Here is a 21,073-nt window from a genome sequence, read left to right on the forward strand (position 1 = left end):
CCCATGTCCAATAACAGAGCTTCCCTGTTCCTAGTTATAGAATGAGAACAAGCTCCATGTCCTTATGATATTACTGCTGGTAATGTATCTGTGATGGGCTTTATATCTTTGCCTAGATACATTTGGATGGTTGTATTCCTCCTGCCTACTAAATCAATTAATAGACAGGGGAAGAGAACAAAGCTAGCTTGGTGTGGTTTCTTCCATAATTTAACCCTATTGGCTGCTATAGTTGGCCTTGTTTTCTTCTAAATGCTGGGTTTAAAATTGCCCCCACCTGTTTTCAGCAACCGCATCTCATGTAGGATCCTCAGTAGTGATGAATGGCATATTCAGATTAACCAAGTATTCTTTTTCAGCATATGTGCCCGTTTTGGTATAGTCAATATTGATTGCAGTTTTCAGAAACTTTTTAAAAAGACTATTGCAAAATGTATATCAAGCAATGTATGTTTTCCCTTTTGTATTATCTGTCATAATCTCTTTCTGATGTAAGCAGTAGCCCCAATCTATTCCTCCCCTCCGTAATATTCTTGTAAAATCTCTTTGGATTGTTCCCAGCTCCCCTAGCTAGTTGCAATGCAGTTTGCACCTTTGCCTTTGTGTTTTATTTTATGCTGTATTAGTGTACTTGGCCTTAGCAATCTGTCCACCTTTTCCCTTCTGGTAAGTTTTCATTTTAGGCTGTCAGATCATTAAAAAAGATTCCCGAGTAGCTGTATCATTCTTGTTCAGTTACTCTGGTTTTTCCTCTGTAGCTTGCAATTGTACTTCCATTGTTCTTTTTTCCCTCTCTCCAGACCTTAACTGCCCCTGATGAATGTTCACACCGTTGACTCTTAAAAATGTACTTGCTTGACAGTTCAGGGAGGCTGTAGTGTGATAGCTGTTTGAAGGATGTGAGCCTCTCTCCTCAAAGGATAAGAATTGTTTATGGGAGTGAGTGGAGTTACTCAACTGAAATATGAGAGATAGTAGTAGAGTGATGTGTTTAATAGGAAGTGGTATTAGACAGTGTGCTTTTTATTTTATTTATTTTAACCAGGTGCCCCTTCTCTTTGATGAAGTAACTTTTGTTGGATGAAAGCTTATCAGCTGGACTACAGAACACTCCCTGTCCAGTTAGACTTGCTTGCTGTGGAGGATCTTGTAGAGGGTTTTCCTCCCATTTCCAGTGCTTATGACTTCTGGAAGGCAGTGGAGTGGCAAAACAGGTCTCTAAACCCTATGCAGTAGGTATGCAGGTATTGTCCTTTGCTGCTCAGCTGATATTGTCCTTTGCTGCTCAGCTGTTTACATGTTTTGCCTGCATCTATTGGTGCTCGTTATATCATCATATGGTTCTTTTAATAGATCCAGAGTGTTCTTTTATTAGTGCCTGAAAGTCACATTTCTCACCTGTTAAGTATTCTGTCTTTGTGCTAGCTGCTTCTTCTCCTCCACCACCCAGTCTTCAAGATTTGGACAAAGGTGATACAGGAGGAATGGAGTGGGAGGGGGAAGGGTGGTAAACAGAAGCATCTCTTGCAGTTTATATACTTACTCTGTTTTTTCTTCTGCAGCATGAGTCAAAGGAGGAATATGATCTGCAGAAGAAAAGAACAAAGCAACAGCTGGATAGAGCGAAGACTACAGCAAAGAGAAAAATTGCACGTAGGTCTTGTTTTGTGGAAGGGAAAAGTGGAGAATGAACAGTGCACAAATTTTTGTACCTTTTCCTCTTATGCATACTTTTGCAAACATCTGAGTTGAGGAGCACACATATCAATCTTGCCACTTAACCTTGTACTTGGCTTAGATTGCTACCAGTCAAACTATCATAACTGAAGTACCACTGGGAGAACTTTATTGCATAAAAAGAGTAGGTTTTTGAAGGCCCAAAAATTCTATGGGATGTTTAAAGTCAAGCATGTTGCTTGTGGCTGTGCTGAATGGCAACTAGAAGATAGGAATCCTGGATAAAAGAGGAAAGAGTGGTAGTTGTCAGATTCTGCTTATCTTTTAAGTCCCATCTTGGCGCAACTGTAGGTGGTGCCCTTTATAGTGTGTTTTTTATTCACAGAATATTGTGATTTATAACTTGGTAATTAGGGTGAGAATGCATTTGGGTTTCTTGCTGTAGTTAGCTTTATAGATCACTTGTTCTATGGATAAAGTGAAATTAGTCTTTGGTATGATTCTAGGATCTTCCACTTCCTAATGCATACTATTCTGTACAGTGTGCTCTCCCCAGTAGATTACCCTCTTTCTAATCCCCTGCAGTGCTTTCTAAAGAATAACTGTTCCAGTTCAGAAGATTTTTAGGCGTGGTTCAAAGGTTACAACAAACCATGCTTTGCTCAGAAAGCAGACATCTTTAATTTGTATTTGTGTCCAAAATGTGATTACTGTTTTGTGTTTTTCTCCACAAACCAGGATTCCAAACCAGGATTAGACCAGATTTTGGAATCTTGGTTTGTAGGCAAGAAAGCAAAGTAATGTTTGCATCTGAACCATAATGGCAAGCAATAGGTCGTCCCAAAAGATGAAGTCTTCAGTTAGATCATGCACAAGAGGAGAGGAGAGGAGAGGCAGTGTGTGAACCTGAGGATCTTTTACATAATGACAGTTTGTATTGCCATCACATCTGAATGATGCCATAGTGAGTAATGTTCCGTTTGCAGGCGCTACCTGATATGAGAAAAAAATGAATTCATTTCTGAATAGACTCCACACAGTGGTTGGAACAGATGCACACCAAGGGCAAGAGATGCTAGGCAGAATGCAAAGGTTTTGTTTTGTAGAATCATTTGCAAGGGAAGTGAGTCATACCCAGTATTCCCAGCAAGCCAAGGATACCCCCCCACATGTCCACAAGTGAGAGCAAAAAGACATGAAATCCTTTATTTGTACCCATGTGTACAATGGTGAAACTGGCTTTGGATCCACACTATGTGCGTAGGATCCATTTGCCCTATGCAATGTGAAAATGGGCCCTGGGTCCTCTTTGGCCTTGGATCACTTCTGATAATGTTGGCTTGCACTGTAAGTAGAGACTCTCCTCCAGTTTTCTGCTTTGGATGCAGGTCTTGTATTCTATAGCAGTCAATTAACAGTAATTAATTAGGGACATCCATTTAAATGTCTGCTCTTTTGTTTATTAGAAACTATAATTAGCCTTTTGGTATTTTATTTTTAGGCAAATTGAGGTTCATTTATTTTGAGTAAAATTCATTGTCTGTGTTTAAAGTGGTGGTGGTGGGGGGTGGTGCTTGGATTTTATGACAGAGTGGCCTTCTGAGGAAGAAGCGTCCTGCAGAGAGTGGGATCGCTTGGTAGGGGTGGGGTTCAGGGCCCTGAGACAAAATCAGGCCCATATCTGTTGCTGAAACAGTTCTGGAATTTTTGGTGCGTATCTAACGTCGAGGTTTATGATTGAAATATATCTATGATAGTAGTCTGGCAGAGCAAAATTAAATATGCAAACCTACTGAAATCTTGTTAATTTTTTTAAATGTCTGTTTTCTGAAACATATTGGATCCTTTTTTTCTTTTTTATGCTATACAGTAAATTTCACTCAGATTGTGAGGGTGATAGATTCAATATTTCTGTTTTCTTTGCAAATCTTTTATTAGGAAGCACTAGGACTTGAACTGGAGCTTTGCATCTAATTCACTTTGCAAATGTCAAACTGAAATATGAATTGCTTTGTAAATTGCCATATTAGCATGTAAAAAGGTTTTGAACTGGTTTAATTTGTTTAAGGCTAAAATGTCTTTTACAAAGACTTTTGCACTCCCTTGCCATCATTTTCTTGGTGAGATTACTTCTGTAAGTCATGTGATGTTACATTTCTTGTAGCATTTAAATGGCTGCTCTAACAACTCATCTGTAGATCTGGTAGTTCAGCATACAGGAAGCCTAGTTTTGGAACAATGGATCTATGCCGGCTTTAACAAACAAACAAAACCTCTTCCAGCATGATAATGGAACTATTCAGGGTTTGCATGCACATATGTACTTGTGCATAGCTTGTGCCCAGATTGGCTTGCAGATGATTCCCTGTCTGCTGGACCCTGGCTACACTAACTACCTGCCAAACCGCTCAGACTGAGCTTATTTTTCAGATCTCAGCTTCTGTTTTTGTGTCTCCGAGTTCTTAAATAGTCTGTTTGCCCACACCAGTAGGAAGCTAACACAATACTTAGAATTTCTAATCATCATAAATTATGACCAATGTAATCAACATCAAGCGCACACAAATTGTGAGCGTTTGCAGACAGTTTAGAAATGATCAGATGTTAAGCAGAATAATACATGATAGCCAGGGATACGCAGCGTGGTTTCGGCAGAACAGATGCCCTGCTTCTCTCGGGGAAGCGACTTGCTACTTTCACTGTCATGCAGGTTGTGAATTTCATTGGCAGGGGGAAAAGAATGTATTCTTTTCAATACACGTGTGTATTTGGGAAACAGAATAAAGCCAGTTCTTTTCCTCTTTTTCTGAAGTATCAGAATTCTTGTCTGGAGTGTTCCATTTTGCTTGGGGCGGCGGGGGGGGGGGGGACGGGACAAAATGAGGTATCCTATTGCTTTACAAATAGAGTCTGATTTGCATTGCATTTTATGGTGGAAGATAGTTTGGATGTGCCATTACATGTCCTTAACAAAAGTAGAAAATGAGAAAGGATAGGCAACACCGAGGACTGTGATCCTGTCTGAGAGTTGCTGTAGAACAGTGGCTAAGAAATGAGCTGCAGTCCATGAGGTCAGTGGTTGAAATCTTGCTGCTGCTGCAAACTCACTTGATGGTCTTAGCCAGGCCATGCTTTCTCAGCTTCCCACCTCTCTGAATATCCTCCAGGCCCCCAGTAGGAGTCAGTCACCAGAGGTCGACATGACTTCCAGATGCAGACATGCACACGCACAATAAAGTCACAATGCTCTGTGACATATACTGCTGTGGAAACATGTCTGAAATTTAACCATGCAAAGAACATGAGAACAACCTGGAGATTGTGAAGAATGATTTTCAGATGAGAAAGACCAACAATCAAACACCTCTTTCCACAGACTTTACACAGTCATTGGACCAGTTCCAGTTTTTTTACAAATGTTCTGCTAGTAGGTGGGCTGTACCAGGTTCTTCATTACACATAGGTTGACTAAAATTGGCTTGAGTGCATTACACAATGGTCTTCAGGATCTCCAAGCCCTGTACCTGTATAGTAATACAGATTTCTGCCTTCTTACAGAAGCTAAAGTGTGGCAGAAGTTTCTTTCAGATCTTGAAAGCACTGTTGTCTGACTTCTTGTTTCTCTCTCTTGGCCTTCACTTCCATTAAGCATTGAAGAAAAAGGAAATCAGATTACTTCCATGTAGAGGAGTGCCTGTAATTGCGTATCCCAGTCTGCTTCCATGTGCAGAAGGAATAGCTAAATTCAGCCCTGGTGAGAAAATGCTCATGCAGCAGAGGAAAATGAAACATTGCATTGTGTCACATAGGGTTGCTTCAGTACAGTTGTGATCTCTCCAGCGGATGTCACAAAGTATGTATTTTGTCATTTTTTTCTCAGTCCAAAGTGGCAGCCTTTTTCTTTTAGCTGAGAAACAGGGTTCCATAAGAACATAAGAGAAGCCATGTTGGATCAGGCCAACGGCCCATCAAGTCCAACACTCTGTGTCACACAGTGGCAAAAAATTTTATATACACACATACACTGTGGCTAATACTTCGGTGCGAAGGGCGGGGTATAAATCCCAATATAAATAAATAAATAAATAAATAAATAAATAATAGCCACTGATGGACCTGTGCTCCATATTTTTATCTAAACCCTTCTTGAAGGTGGCTATACTTGTGGCTGCCACCACCTCCTGTGGCAGTGAATTCCACATGTTAATCACCCTTTGGGTGAAGAAGTACTTCCTTTTATCCGTTTTAACCTGTCTGCTCAGCAATTTCATCGAATGCCCACGAGTTCTTGTATTGTGAGAAAGGGAGAAAAGTACTTCTTTCTCTACTTTCTCCATCCCACGCATTATCTTGTAAACCTCTATCATGTCACCCCGCAGTCGTTTCTCCATATGTAAGGTCTGGTCTGAAAGCATTTTTCATGTGAAATGTGAAATGTGACTAATACTTCGGTGCGAAGGGCGGGGTATAAATCCCAATATAAGTAAATAAATAAATAAATAAATAAATAATAGCCACTGATGGACCTGTGCTCCATATTTTTATCTAAACCCTTCTTGAAGGTGGCTATACTTGTGGCTGCCACCACCTCCTGTGGCAGTGAATTCCACATGTTAATCACCCTTTGGGTGAAGAAGTACTTCCTTTTATCCGTTTTAACCTGTCTGCTCAGCAATTTCATCGAATGCCCACGAGTTCTTGTATTGTGAGAAAGGGAGAAAAGTACTTCTTTCTCTACTTTCTCCATCCCACGCATTATCTTGTAAACCTCTATCATGTCACCCCGCAGTCGTTTCTCCATATGTAAGGTCTGGTCTGAAAGCATTTTTCATGTGAAATGTGACTGTTTTGAGATACTACTCAGGAGGCTGAGACTGAATTCTAGTTCTTTTGATGCTAAAATGCCCTTCATTAGTGCATTAAGAAATTTCAGTGGCATCCATCACTTGTGAGAGGTGATCAAAAATCTCTCTTTTGTCTCCTCTCTTCTAAACTCTTGAGTATGGCATTGTGGACTCAGGTGCTTTTGTTTGGTTGAAGTTTTGTTTGAGAGGCATTTGTGTGAAAGAGGCTTGCTCAGAATCAACCTAGAATGGGTTGACTGAAGCGCATTTCAGGGTACTCTTCAAATACCCAGAAAGCTGTGGAGTTTCCTTATCATTCTGTTTTTCAGGTTGGCTATTTTTAGCAGAGCAAAAGTGGTGGATCAGAAATCTCAGTGAATAGCTAGTTTTCAAATGGATTATGTTTTAAACAGTCATTTGTGATTTCTACTGTGTCTTGGGAAATCCTTTAGAGGAGCACTGTGTCTAGGTAGGAAAAGGCTGCACCAAATAGCAGTCGCTAACTGGGCCTGTGGAAAGGAGTGTTTGGTTGTTGGTCTTTCTCATCTGAAGATCATTCTTCGCAGTCTCCAGGTTGTTCTTCTGATGTTCTTTGCATGGTTAAATTTCAGATATATGTTTCCACAGCAGTGTGCACCATAGAACATTGTGACTTTACTTTGTGTGCATGTGCATGCCTGCACCTGGAAGTCATAGTGTCCTTTGTTGACTGATCCCTTCTGGGGGCCTGGAGGGATATTCAAAGAGGTGGCTGAATAAAGCCTACCCCTGTCCTCTCACCTTCTTGTATTCCAAGGAGGTCTCCCATCCAAGTACTTGCCAGAGTTGAACTTTCTCAGATTCCAAGATCTGACAAGATTGGACTTGCCTGGGCTATCCAGGTCAGGGTGTGACTTTATTTTAGTTAACAGTAATACTGTGTGGAAAAGAGCTTCATCCTGCTCTGCCAGCAAGGCTGTGCCTTCTCAAAGGAGTCTTTTCACATACAGCTCCAGTTTCAAAGTCTACATCATTTTCTTCTCTGTGCTGTTGGATGCACACACTGCATGTGGAAATACAAAATGGGGGCCGCTGCTGGGTGATTATGTGATAAAACATTTCATTGTGATGAGTTCACCTCAGGAGTCAGAGTTGAGATTAGGATGGCTATCCTTAACTAAATGCCCTGTCTTTGGTTCAGTGATTTGATAGTGCCTAAAATGCATTACTGTGCATTTAGCACTGCCTGTTCCAGTTTTGAAGGTACACAGGAAGGTAAGCTGAGATGTAACAGCTTTGATCCAATTTAGGTTTTTTCCCTGTGAAGGTGAAAGTCCCTAGGTACCTTCTTGAGGGTGTGAGAACTGAGAGTCTGCTGCATCATTCTATTCTATTCTATTTTATTCTATTCTATCTATATTGCTGTCTCTCCAGAGATGACAGAAGATGAACAATTTGCCCTGGCTCTGCAAATGAGTGAGCAAGAAGCCAGGCAGTTGAACTCACAGGAAGAAGAAGAGGAAGAGCTCCTGAGAAAGGCTATTGCTGAGAGCCTCAGTGTAAGTAGGGCAGAGAGATTTGGACTGCCTAGAAATGCCTGATTCTTGTCCATTTCCCCCCTCCATGGTGTTGGAGGAGTGCTTATAGGGCAAGTCTCCAGCTAGAATTCTAGTCAGTTTTCCACAAGACATAAATGTGTCTGATGAGGGGAGCTCCAAGCACATTTCAAGGTTTTATTGTGCCATTATTGGTGGCTAATGGTGAATTTCACCTTTATCTATCTTTCTTTTGTAGATTGTTGTGGAAATATCCATTTGTCTCTTTTGCTCCGTAGAATAACAGTCAGTTTAGTTTAATAAATAGGAGTGCTCAATTTTTAAAGGCAAATAGCTTGTGCATGTTTGTGTTTCATTCTCCCTCTAGAGCTACCAGGCCTTTGATTCTTCCGCTGCTGCTCTGCCTCCTCTTGTCCAGGCACCTGAGTCTCCAGCACCAAGCCACCCAGCTGGACCAGAGACTTCTAAGCTCCTCACAGCCCTGCTGCCTCACTCTGAATCTCTTTGCTCCGAGGGCAGCTCCCCTTCACCCAGCCACAGAGTTGATGAGAATGGACAGACAGATGTCGCCAAGAGGCCCCTTGTAGTCCTGACGAGGTTGAGCCAGGAGATAGTTGAAAACTCACTGGTCTCTAGCATAATTGTACCTCCAGGGAAGAGCCAGCCTTTTGCAAGATCAAATGAAGGGTCTTCCTCACCAGCGGGCAGTGATTCCAGTGACACACCACCCAGTCTTCAAGACCTGTTTGCCTTAAGTCCTACCTTTCCACGAAGGCCTCTGGGTGCTTGGCCGCTGGCACCTCGGCGCCTCTTTGCAGGAAGGAGCAGTCCTTCAAAACCTGCAAGCCAGGAAACAGAAAATCATTCCCAAAATTGTTCAGAGAAAGACCCTCTTCCTGGGTGCTCAGAAGCCCTAGTAGAAGTGCCTGAAAAGCATAGCACTCTAGACCACCATACCAGTCGCGATTCTGAGCTTGAACAGCAGATCCAGCCTAGGGAGAAGGTGGGTCTTTCTATGGAGTCCCTGAAAGGAACTAAAATGCCAGAAAATGTCTCACCACTTTGCACACTTCAAATGGCAGATGAGAAAGACAAACAAGAAGAGGACCAAGACACAGTACATTATTACTGGGGCATCCCATTCTGCCCTAAAGGAGTTGATCCCAACAAATACACCCAAGTCATTTTGTGCCAGCTTGAAGTTTATCAGAAAAGCCTGAAACAAGCTCAGAGGCAGCTCCTGCAGAAGAAGAGGTTTGGGGAGCCAGTTGTTCCTAACTCATGTACTTTGAGCCAAAATGAACATGGTATGGAGGAGGAGGAGGAACGTTTTAAGGGCAATGGAGGTGTGGATGAACAGGAAAGAGAAGATATGAATGATGAAAAGGAACCTGAGAGTGAAGCTTGGCTTCTTTCCCCAACAAATGGAGGAATGGATAAAAATCCAAAGCAGAATGCAGCCAAGGGAGAAAACTCTGAGCAGGGAGATGAGCCTGTTAGCAGCTCCTGTCAGGTAAACATTGTTCTGCTAGCCTTGTCTGTCAGTTGAATTCTGAATGAATGGTCATCTTGTTTTATGTTGTGAACTTGGCCTATAGAGCATCCTTGTCCCCTGCTGCCTTTATTGATTTTAAATAAATAAGGGGAGGTACCGTTTTCTTAGGTCTACCATGCATTTTGTTCAAAGAGTTATCCCCTAAGAGTTGTTTGGCCACTCTGAGTTAAAATCTAGTAGGTGGTGATCTGCATTGTTCCTTTTGTGTCACTTGACAACAGATGGTGGGGAAGCAGCAAGCTTTCCCCTATTGCTGTGTCCGTCTTAAAAAACTGAAACCATCTTAAAAAATATCTAGCCATGTATTAATTCACACTTAAAAGATCCACAAAATTGCTAATGAACTTGAGGTGAACAGCTGTTGATGGCTAACCATTTGATTGTCTAGGAAAATGACACTGTGACTGACTGTAAAATATGAAATATCCACAGAGTGTTTCAGTGATGAAAGCTGTTTTCTTCCTGCTGATATTTGCTTTGCTAATATAGCAACTAGTTTGTCTTGCCTTGCCCAGTCTCTGTTTTACAATTACTGTGAGATTCATGTGATATCAGAATGCCACGCAGTCTCTTTTTATATACTACTACTAAACTTGCTGTTTTCTCTCTTATAGTATACCATCCCTAAAAACATACAAATTGTTCTGGTATTGTCATTGTTTCTTAGCCTAGCCATTACAACTTTTTTGTACTGTAAAACATAAACAGGAGTCTCATGGCAGGTTAAAGACTAATAAAACATGATTTCAGCATAAGCTGTCATGAGTTAGACCCCACTTCATGAGAAGCATGGAGTGTGTAATCGTTTTGCAGACATATTTATAACCAACGTTACAAACAGGGTGGGGAAAGAGGGTGAATTATAGCAGAGGGAAAGAGATCTGTTGTAAATCCTGTTGTAATTCACTCAGGTGTGGGTCCCTGTCAAAGAGACTGGAACAAATGTGTTTGTTACACAGGGTGGATTAGGAGAGAGGCCAGAGGTCCCAGTTTCTCATGAGGTATAGATAAAGCAAGAGCAGTTTTCATGCTGCTGGACATAGGATGATATGTGACAGGGAGAGCTTGATAATTTTCCTAGTTGGTATTCGAAGCTGGACCAAAAATAATCTTTTCCTTCCACATTTCTTAGTTGCCTTAAATGTTTTCTTAATGTGTCGTTTTATCCCCTGCCTGACAGCCACTAGGTGTCAGTGTTTGTTTCATTTCATGAGCTTTTTGGTCATAGCTGCTGTTTAAACAGATTGCTAGTCAGATGAAGTATTTATTGCTGCTGTATTTTAGGTTTGTGTCAGCCTTTTCCAACCCTCATTTTTCATAATGACTTCACTGCTAGATCATTGTATAACTTTATCTTCTCTCTGACTGAAGCTCAACCTTATTGTTACTATTTTCAAGTGAATTTGATTGTTTACTCGTGTGATGGAAAGATACTTAACTTGTTTTGTGATATTTATATTCTGTCTTGTAATATTGAACACTCTGAGGAAAAACTGTCATGTCTGCATTTTCTTTTAGAAGCAGGAGTGCAGTTCAGCCTGTGCCGTCAGGTCTCGCAATCTTGGATCCAGCAAGGCTATATTTAAACACACCTTAAAGGTGACCTGCAAAGGAGAAAGTGTTGGACTTGTGCCCTCGTTTTGCTTCTTTATGATAGATGACGATGACTGGAGTGATTTTGTGTCAGAGCTGTTTGTATCTGCTTGCCTTTGTTAAAAATTCAAGCTTTTAACCTGGAAGGTTTTACAGCAGGCAAAATGCTGATGAAAACGTCGGGAGACCCAAAAGGGCTGGGCAGAACTGACAGCTGACTCTTAACACCTATTTAATACTAAATACCTAATGAATTCCTGGAAGAAGGGGCATTTGAAACTAGAGGCTCCATGTTCCTTCTGCTGCTTCCTCAAGGAATGCAAGTTTTCAGCATGTTCCTTTTAAGCAGTCTTCCAGCAAAAACAGGGAGTAATAGACTTGACATTTAAAATGGCTCTGGGGCTGTGAGAAACAATTGGGGTTGTTGGGGCAATGTGGAAACACAATTAAAATGTGAAAAGCTCAAGTCCCCCAACTCTCAAATATAAACAAAAGCATTCTGAGGGGGAGCATGGAAGCAAAGACAAGGCTTTGGCCTAGTTTGACAATATGCTTTGCTGCAGGTACTTCTTAACATCCTTTCCCTTTTTTCCCTCCCACCACGTAACAGAACATGGATCTGATGGCAGGTAATTCAAAGGCCACTTCCCCATGTTTTGAGCCTCATTTGAGCACTACATTTTCCTTTGCTATAATTACCCACTGGCTTTCTTTGTCACTGTTACAGCACCCTTTGTGTTGACAGTAACGGAAGCATTTCAGGTGTCATCGTGTCTCTTCAGCTGTTCAAACCAGACTGCTGGTACCTCCCCCCGGGGACACCAGTTACTCCTGTATTACAACTGAACCATTTCTAGTCAGATGAAGGGTGCTCTGACTCTCAAAAGTTCATATCTTGAAAATCTTGTTGGTCTTTAAGATGCTACTGGACTCAAATCTAGCAGTTCTACTGTGGACCGATATGGCTACCCTCTGAACCATTTCTAGCCTGGGACGTTAATCTGTATCATGCTTTTCCTGGCAGCTTGAACTGCTGGCAAATCTGCTTGACTATTCCCCTTGCATCTGCTGAATTACAAAGCTGTTAATCAAGGCAGTAACTACAGCTTTCTCCAGGTCTTCCCTAGTGGTTCCTTGTTTGGTCTGTTTATTGTGAAATGCTGCTAGAACAGTGAAAATGCTTGAGCTGTCCCTTCAATACACCTTCCTGCTGTTTTCTGAGAAGGTGTATTTACCTCTTTTTGTTTAGATGAATATTTTTGTTTTTAAAAGTCTTGTCATTAAACTAGAAATAACATTCATAACCATAATATTTAGTGGTACTCCATGTGTGTTGTAAAACCTGAGCACTGTGAGATTTCCTTTTCTCCACTTTACTTCTTTGGCTGCTGCTTGTTAGGAGCGGAACCATTTGCAGTACAATAACATCATGTTATCTGTTGGCTATCTCTAGATGTTTCAGGGAGAACAAGACATTGCACCCTGACATCTTGCCATAATGTCTCATTGTGGCCTTTTCTGTGTGCCAAGTTCATTGTAAAAATGAATAATAGTATTCTTAAGAGCAAACAAAAAAAAAAGCAGCATCCTTTCCCCAAACTTTGATGGACAGATTTGAATGAACAACATAATTAGCAGTCTTCTGGGTGAGTTGGGTAGTTTTAGATGGAGTGTTGCATTGTGAGTTGCAATCTGTTATCTCCCTACTTAGGTGTTTTTCAACTTACTTAAGTTCCCTACTTAGGTGTTTTTCAACAGTGTAATGTGGATATTAGTTGTTGTAGATTTTCCAGGCTGTATGGCTGTGGTCTTGGCCATACATCCCTGAAAATCTACAACAGTTAATGAACTCTGGCTGTGAAAGCCTTCAACAACATATAATGTGGATACTTAACTGTATTGTTTCTTTTAAATCCTTTAGACTGGTAGGAGTGGAAAATCCTTCAATAGTACAGATGTTGGTCTAGATGGAGACCTGACCAAGGACTTTATGGTTTTCCTCCATAGCAGCTTACCTAACTCATAAAATGCTGTTGGTATTGCAAGAACTTTGGTATATGTGGGGAAGGAGGATAAATAGGTTGCTAAAGTAAGGGCCTTAATTGTGGGATGTGCTGTATCACCAACCCAAGATGGATCACATAGGTGAAGAGGGGAGAGAGAAAGGAAAAGATGAGATGCTGGGTGTGTGTGTGTGGAGAGAGCAGGAAAATAGAAAGAAAAAGAAAAATGGGGAGGCAAAAATTGGCACACACAATCATAATTAAAAGTCATAGTTTCCAGGTCTGAAAGGAATTTAAGATTATTGAGTTAGAGAACGTCACTTCCCATCTCTATATTATTTTTTCTCCTTTTTACATTGAGAAGCAGATATGTTGAGAGAGAACAAACAGGTGAGATTCAATCTTGTATTTTTATAAGGAGGGCAGAACACTTGGACCTCTTTACTGGGAGAGAGGGATGATTCTTAGATTCAAGGAACAATTTTTCAATCAACTTTTATAGTAAAATTAATTTATATACCAGTTCCACAGTTAGCACGCTATTTAATTAATTGTTTGATTACTTCTATCACCTAATGGCAATCCATTCCCTGATATTACAATCAACTGGCTAATTCTGCTGCTAAGCTAGTTTACCGTTACGGTATTCAGTTCTAAACTCTGAGCTTTCAGAATATCTTGAGAGATCAGTTTGTGTGTTTATATTCCAGCTAGGGGGACAATGTTGCAACTAACTGCTTCTCATTGGTCGTTTTCGCACTTAGCGTTTGCTCCCCTTATTCCGCGGCGCAATTATGTCCGGATCATTTTTCTCGTTTTCGCACTAGTGACTCTTTGCGGAGTCGCCTTCCCTGAAGCCCCGGCTCAAATCGTTTTCCCACTGGCATCGACTTGAGTTCGATGCCCTGTCAATCATTTTTTTTTTAAGCGCAAGTCTGGTTACGTAAGGACGTACTAACGTACTAACGTAACATCGAGCAGGCACAGCTGTTCCCTCCCCTTCTTTTCGTGGACAAACCGCATCACGTGTGCTGCTGCTGCTTATGGATTGGCTGCAGCTGTAGAATCCTCCACAGCCCTTTATGTATTAACAGAAGCATTCACAGTGGAGAATCCTAGCACTAGATTCCCCCCCCCAAAATTCTGAAGTTGCGAAATATCGCAATAACGAAGAGAGAGAAATCGAGGGGTTTGTGTGTGTGTGTGTGTGGCAGCTTCTTCCTTTCCCAGCCTCGCTCCCTCCCGGGTGGCGAAGCTGGGATTTCCTCCGCTCTCTTTCCCCTCCCCGGCTGGCGCTTGCAACGGGGACCTGACTGATTCCTGCTGCCAGAGCTCCCCCCCCCCCGCCCCATTCTCTCCTTCCCCTTCTGTGGCACGTGTGAAGAGCGAGCTCGCGTCTATTTTCTAACCGAGCAGAATGTAGCCAGGGAGAAGAATGCAGGACTCCAACTTCCCATTTTATACATGGCGATTTTGTGCAGGTCCAGAAATCCTGGTGGCACAGCTGAGGGAGGCATTCCCTTTTTAAAACACACACACATGAACGCTTTGGCCCGCACCGGCACTAGATTCCCCCCCCCCAACAATGGTCGTTTTCGCATTATCGAGATAACGCAACAGCGAAATAACGCAACTAAAGTCAATAATAATAATAAAAAATTCTAACGAAACCAATTGAAGTGGCAATTGAGGCTATTCCAGGAGGGTTTTTTTTTTTCTATTTGTTAATTTCGAAATATCGCTATTACGCAAAACTGAAGTTTAAAAAAAAAATGGCCGTGCTGGCACTTTGGGGAAGCGCCGCGAAAGGCTGATGATTGGCCAAGGGGGTGGATGGGGTGGGAGGACGGAAAGGGAGAGGGTGACGCCCACAAAGCAGTCGATCCGGCGTGGATGGATTTCCCACAGCAAACTCAGAGGAGTGGATCCGGTGTGGATCCAGAGGTTTTCAAAAACTCCGGAAGGAGGTGGATCTAGATACTCCGGCGTGAAACCCCTGCAGCACCGGAGCAAACCGCAGCGCCGGAGCAACAGGTGGGAAAACCAGGAAAAGATCCGGAGGTAAATGGGGTGCTACGCCGGAGTAAACGCTAGTGCGAAAACGGCCATTGAGTTTTTGACAGCTTCTTTCTTAGCTCTGGCTTTCACAAGATTTTTGCTTTTGAATTTAACCCTTCAGTCTTAACGCTTTCAGGGCTCTGCCTTACTATTCCTTTTTCACCTTCAGTACCTGATTTCCTCCGTACAGTGTGCCTTGTTTGCTTCTAGCACATTATGATTGGGGTGATGTACCTTGATTTGTTTTGGAGCTTTCACCCTGTGATAGGGTTTCGTAGGATGATCTTGATAATCATCCGGCTTCTTACAGCTGTTATGATTCTGTGACCAGATGACCTTCAGACCCTTTTATCATGTCAAAAGCTCTTAACTTGGAAGAAGTGAACCATCAGTAAGAAGATGAAGGGCTGGATGGTTTGATTTTTATTTTCTTTCTGCTTAGGCCTCCCAAGTACTGTTTGCAGAAGATGTCCTTGAAGAAGGAGAGCCCATGCAGATTACACAAAGGTAAGTAGATATCTGTCAGAGTAGTTGGTCCTGGGAGGTATAAGTTTGCTGCTGTGGTCTGGTCTTGTGAACTGAGTAGAATATTTGAAAGCTATAGTGTGGGCATTTTCTTTTGACTAGGATGTGTTGGTGCAGTATATGAGAAGTGCCTCATTTTTCTTTATATGTAACCAAGAATGTAGGTGCATTGGGCCTTTTGTTAGAATTTCTCTCTGAGCATATTGCTTGTATTGCTATGATTCTCACATTACCTTTTAGGATGTTTTCCAGCAGAGAAGCATGATCATCAGTAACCTATGTCTTTAATGTATAAAGTCAGAAATAGCCCTTTCTGTAAAGATAAGAAAGTGTGTCCCCATCCCCAAACATTGTCAGTCTAGGTGAGTCTCAGTTATGGTCTTGCATCTTGGTGGGTGTGCGCACAACATGATGGAATTTTATGTATAATGTACATATTTATTATTTATTAAATTTCTATCCCGCCCTCCTCACCGAAGGCAGGCTCAGGGTGGCTCACATATATGTGTATGTTTCTTTGAAGAGGCCAAGAAAACCCACCAGATATTTGTAGGCAGCATATTTGTCTTCTTGAGGCAGCAAGCACTGCTCCAGGATTGCTACTTTTAGCATGAGCGCATGGCATGCATGGTGAGGGAGGGTCCAAACCCTGTCTGCTTCAGACAAATAAAGAGCTTGGGCTGTGGCTGCCTGCTTCTTGTGTTTGAGTCCCTGCTGCCTTCTTTGGCAGGGCACAGCACCATTTCTGGAATATCTCCTGGGAGGTCTGCTGCCTTAAAGCTTCCCAAAGCAGGAGTGAGACATGCTGGCTGAGATGGCTTGCAGTAGAGATCAGGAAATGAAGGAAGCAGCTAGAGATATTGCAGATAGGGGAAGATTCATGGAGTAATTTGCCAAGAAGGCCTCTGTATTTGCTGTTCAGCCCCAAGTCCAGCTGTGAGAAGTTACTTGATTCTTTGGTTAGTTTTCCCAGGTTTTATAATTAAAATGCTGTTGGCACAGGGCCATGGGTTTTTCTCTGCCTGATATCCTCTTTTCTCATTGATCTAGCAGTGTTTTGGCTGAATGCTGAGTGAGGGAGCAGACTGGCTAATGCTGTAGCTCTTCCCACCCTGCAGTGGGGTGAGCACTGGTGTATACATAGCCTAATTAAAATGATGTCAATTCATCCTTGTAATCAGGATGGGAACTTGAGCTGTGGATCCCTTTCTTGCTGTTACAACTGCCAGGACGTTCTGGAAATGAGCTGGGGGAGAGAGGCACTGGTTGTGTCCCTTTTCCCCCAGTAGTCAGATTTCCTCACTAAGGCTTTAATATTAAAAGTACTTGTTAGCCGGAGAGTGACTTTGGAAAGCCCCCCTAAGCTCCATCCAGGGACCTCAGTCATATTAGCAGCAAGCGGCACTGGTGCAATGCCCCTCTACCCTGTGGGCTTCTTTCATTTTCATTGGGTAATAGGATTAGCATTCCGGTTCTATTGGGTGTACATTTATCAAGCTGCAAGCAAGGTTGATGAAGTGCAGAGTGCTTGCCAAACTGTGGCCCTGGGAGCCGCAATACAGCTGGCGGTCACCCTCATCAGGCTGCTCAGACTAAGATTGACCATTACATGCTGTGACATGGAATTTCATCAGACAGCACATCTGCATCAAGAAGACAGTGGCTACAGTATTCTCAGCTTTGAGCACTTTATGTGTGGCCATCTGGCAACAGGCAGTTTGCCAGGAGGGTCCTGTGCTAAACAAAGCACAAACACCCTGGTCAGCGGGCTTCCAATGCCACTGGATTATTATGCCCATTGGAGTAATTTTGGAAGCCGTATTCACCAAAGGTGCCTTCCTCCTCTGTTTTCTTTGGGACACTCGGCTTTGTTGCTTTTCCTGTGTCGTGCAAAGTATGCTAGATTGAGATTTTAATAAATGATTATATACTTTGTTACTAGGAGATAGTCGATGTAGCAGGCAATGTGGTTTGACTCAGTGGCGTAAGGAGGGGGGGGGCGGGGGGAGCGCGCCGCCCCGGGTCTGGGGGTCCCCGCATTGGCAATGGGGGCCCCCAAACAATGGCCGTGACGCCGTGTTTGCTGCGCTGCGAGGGGGGGGGAGAAAAAGAATGGAGGCGCGGCGCCCGACAGCGACGGGGAGCGCGCGCGCACATCAGGGCTCCTCGTGCCCTTCCCCCTCCCCTTTTTTCCCCCCCTCTCCGTCTCATGCAAAGGCGGCGGCGCGTCGCTTTTTCTCCTCCCTCGCCTCGGAAGGTGCGCGTGCCAGAGGAGCTAACGCTTGAATCTCTCTTTTCACTCCCTGCACTCAATAACCTCATGAGAACCCGAACACACGACACGAGCAATGGGCGGGGGCGGTTTCACGGTCACCACAATCAGATCAGAGTCCCGTTAGGGCTGTGTGTCCTAGCCGATTGTGAAGCGAGAGACTTCCTCCATCTGATCTGAAGCATGCTTTCTCGGATGCAAGTCTCGTTGTGGGGCTTACCTCCTAGGAAGCTGTGCATAGGTTTCGCATTTGGTAGGAGAGAGCAGAGAAAGGCGATGATTCTGCCGGACCCGAGCAAATAACTCAAGCCAGAGCCCTGGGCAGGCAAGCAGCTTCTTTCTTAACCTGCACCAGAAAGGCGGGCAGGGGGCTTCCTCTTTGGAAAGTACCCCCCCCCCCAGCGCCCAGTTCTCTGAGTCATCCCGCCAGCCGGCCGGACCCCACACACCATGCCGAGAGACCCACGAAGCGCAATCCTAAACCTCCGTGCACACCGTGGGATCTTCTCCCGGGCAAACAAGCTAGGAGACAGTTAGCAGTATTAATTACTCTTTACTTCTTATGTAGCAGGCAATAATCATTCACTTCATTACATAGTTACATATGTGTCTACATAGACTCTGTAAAAACCAGTAAGTGTCACAGATGTTTAAACCCGAACATTACTAGATTCACTTCTAGCAAGGGAGGGGAATCTTGGGAACACCTAAGAGAGATCTGGGCTGAGCTTTGGTTACAGGTATTAAAACCTGGGTGTGGGCAGTGATGTGAACCTAAGGTATTCTGTGGCTCTTTAGTCAGACCAGTGGAGTGGATTCAGGAACAGTTCAGGATGTTGAAATTGTATTATATATCTTTTTCTTTCTTTGTTTAAATAGTTTTGTAAGCCACTTTGAGCCCTAGGGGGAAGAAAATCAGGCTTGGAATGCTTAATTACTACTATTCCTAAATGAATTTAATGATTACATTCTGGTTTATATTTTATTCTTCAATATGCAGCGGATTGTAATCTTGTTTAAATTTTTATCTTGCTCTGTGTGTGTGTGAAAAGGAAGATAACCCTGAATGTAAGAGGACCCCCTTGAAAAGTTATACAAAAAAAATTATTAATAGACATAGCTGTAGCTTATATACAAACATAAGATTTTTTCTTTTCTTTCTTTTTTATAGTATACCTGAGGAAGAAACTAGTATTGCATTTGAATAAATACTGTCATATAGATGTTTCATACTATTTTACTCTGAAAATAATCTCATGTGAATATATTAATCCAGAGGGTGCTTCCACCCATAACAAACATCACTGATATCATGTTAATGTATTGAAGTGTCAGTTCTGTTAATAAAGGAAGGAAGGGTGCTATTCTAGCCCATGTATGTTTTATATTTGCATTACAGATATGGGAAATGCAAAAACAACATCACTGCTATTATTACCATGTATGAAAATAGCTTTAAAAGTGTTTTGCAGTTCTTGCTTTGCAATGTAATATTAATCCCCACATTGACTAGAATGTGTAGTTAAAAACAGACCTCTTCTCCTCCTTGATCTGCATAAACTCTTGGTAGAATGGATCCTAGTAATCCAGGACTCTGATTCCAATAGCAGCAGCCACCCAGATTCCCCTGGGGATGTTACAGGCAGAGCAAGATGGAAACAGCTATTCCTAGTTGTTTTAAGGATAAGGGTGAAATCACAGGAGCAGAAGCAATTTTAAGTGAGTACATTGTGAAAATTGGGTCAAAAAATGCACTATAACACAAATTATAACTCTATTTACTACTGCCCTGTGCAAAGCAGAAAAGGGGAGGGAGCTTGCTGTCAGTCACCCCAGCGAGGTCCTTCCAGAGTACAGCATGCCCTGCTCATCTCCATTTTAAGAAAAAATGACAAATTGCAGGAAGTGTGAGGGAGTCCCCCTGACGTTTGTTTCTTCAGTGTCATACAAGAGACTGTGAATCCTCCATGCTTTGGGACCTGCAATCTTTGGTGTACCTAACTGTGTTTAATGCAGGCTTAGTACATATATATGTATGTGCTGTCAATTGATTTATGGTGTCCCCAGAGGGGGGGATATCAAGGCAAATGAGAAGCAGAAGTGGATTTGCCATGGCTTTCCTCTGCTGCGCCTTTCCTAGTGGTCTCCCATCCAAGTACCAACGCTGCTTAGCTTCCAAGCAGCCCCGTAGCCAACCAGGGACCCACGGGGCCTGCCCCCCTGACAGGGTTTTTTGGGGGGGTCCTCACCCCATGCAGGAGGCAGGAGAGGCACCCAGGAGCAGCCACTGCCCCTCCCATGCCATTTATAGGGCCCACAAATCAGCTGATTGGTGGACTCACCAGCCTCCTGCATGATTTGAAAGGCCCCTCTTTAGATGGCCCCCTCCCTCCTGGCCCCTAGCTACAGAGCTTCCAAGACTTGGCAAGATTGGGCTATGCCATGGACTTATGGTGACCCCAGCAAGAGGCTTTTGAAGCAAGTGAAAAGCAGAGGAGGTTTGCCATTGCCTTCCTCTGCAGCCTTCCTTGGTGGTCTCCCATCCAAATACCAGCCCTGCTTACCTTCTGTGATCCAACAAGATCAGGCTATATACCATACCATCTTTCCTCCTTTCATAGGGACACCTGATGGTTCACCTCAGTTCCTGTTTGCTGGTTGGAAACTGGAACCTGTATGTGCTTTTTTTAGAGTGCAGATTTGAACCTGAGTCTCTGAGATCTCGCTCTGACATCCTAACCGCTACACCACACTGGCTTTTTGCACAAGTGTTGCATGGGACTGGCCCAGGCAACTGCACAGACATTGTTGGTGCCTTCCCCGCTGGTAGGCATGCTGCTTCAGCCATCTTGGTAGGCACAACCAGACACCCATCTCCCGCTGATGCTCTCTGACAAGCTGCTAAACACCCCACAGAGAAAGAAACACTTCTCATTTACAACTATGCAAATTTGTTTCTTTTCTGATATGCAAATGAGGGAAGTCACATCACTTCCTGTTTCCAGCAGGGC

At 43.1% G+C, this 21,073-nt stretch overlaps 1 protein-coding gene across 1 annotated transcript in view; it reads left to right on the plus strand.

Annotated features, from left to right (window-relative positions):
• The window catches only part of UIMC1 (ubiquitin interaction motif containing 1), a 108,908-nt gene that overhangs the window by 54,196 nt on the left and 33,639 nt on the right, over window positions 1-21,073 (plus strand). The window contains exons 3-6 of the mRNA XM_060240185.1: window positions 1,563-1,653; window positions 7,935-8,059; window positions 8,424-9,569; window positions 15,708-15,772. Coding sequence (XP_060096168.1) covers window positions 1,563-1,653; window positions 7,935-8,059; window positions 8,424-9,569; window positions 15,708-15,772 — 1,427 coding nt within the window. The remainder of the gene's footprint in view (window positions 1-1,562; window positions 1,654-7,934; window positions 8,060-8,423; window positions 9,570-15,707; window positions 15,773-21,073) is intronic.

The sequence above is a fragment of the Heteronotia binoei genome, chromosome 5 (genome assembly GCF_032191835.1).
Source record: "Heteronotia binoei isolate CCM8104 ecotype False Entrance Well chromosome 5, APGP_CSIRO_Hbin_v1, whole genome shotgun sequence".
Taxonomy (NCBI): domain Eukaryota; kingdom Metazoa; phylum Chordata; class Lepidosauria; order Squamata; family Gekkonidae; genus Heteronotia; species Heteronotia binoei.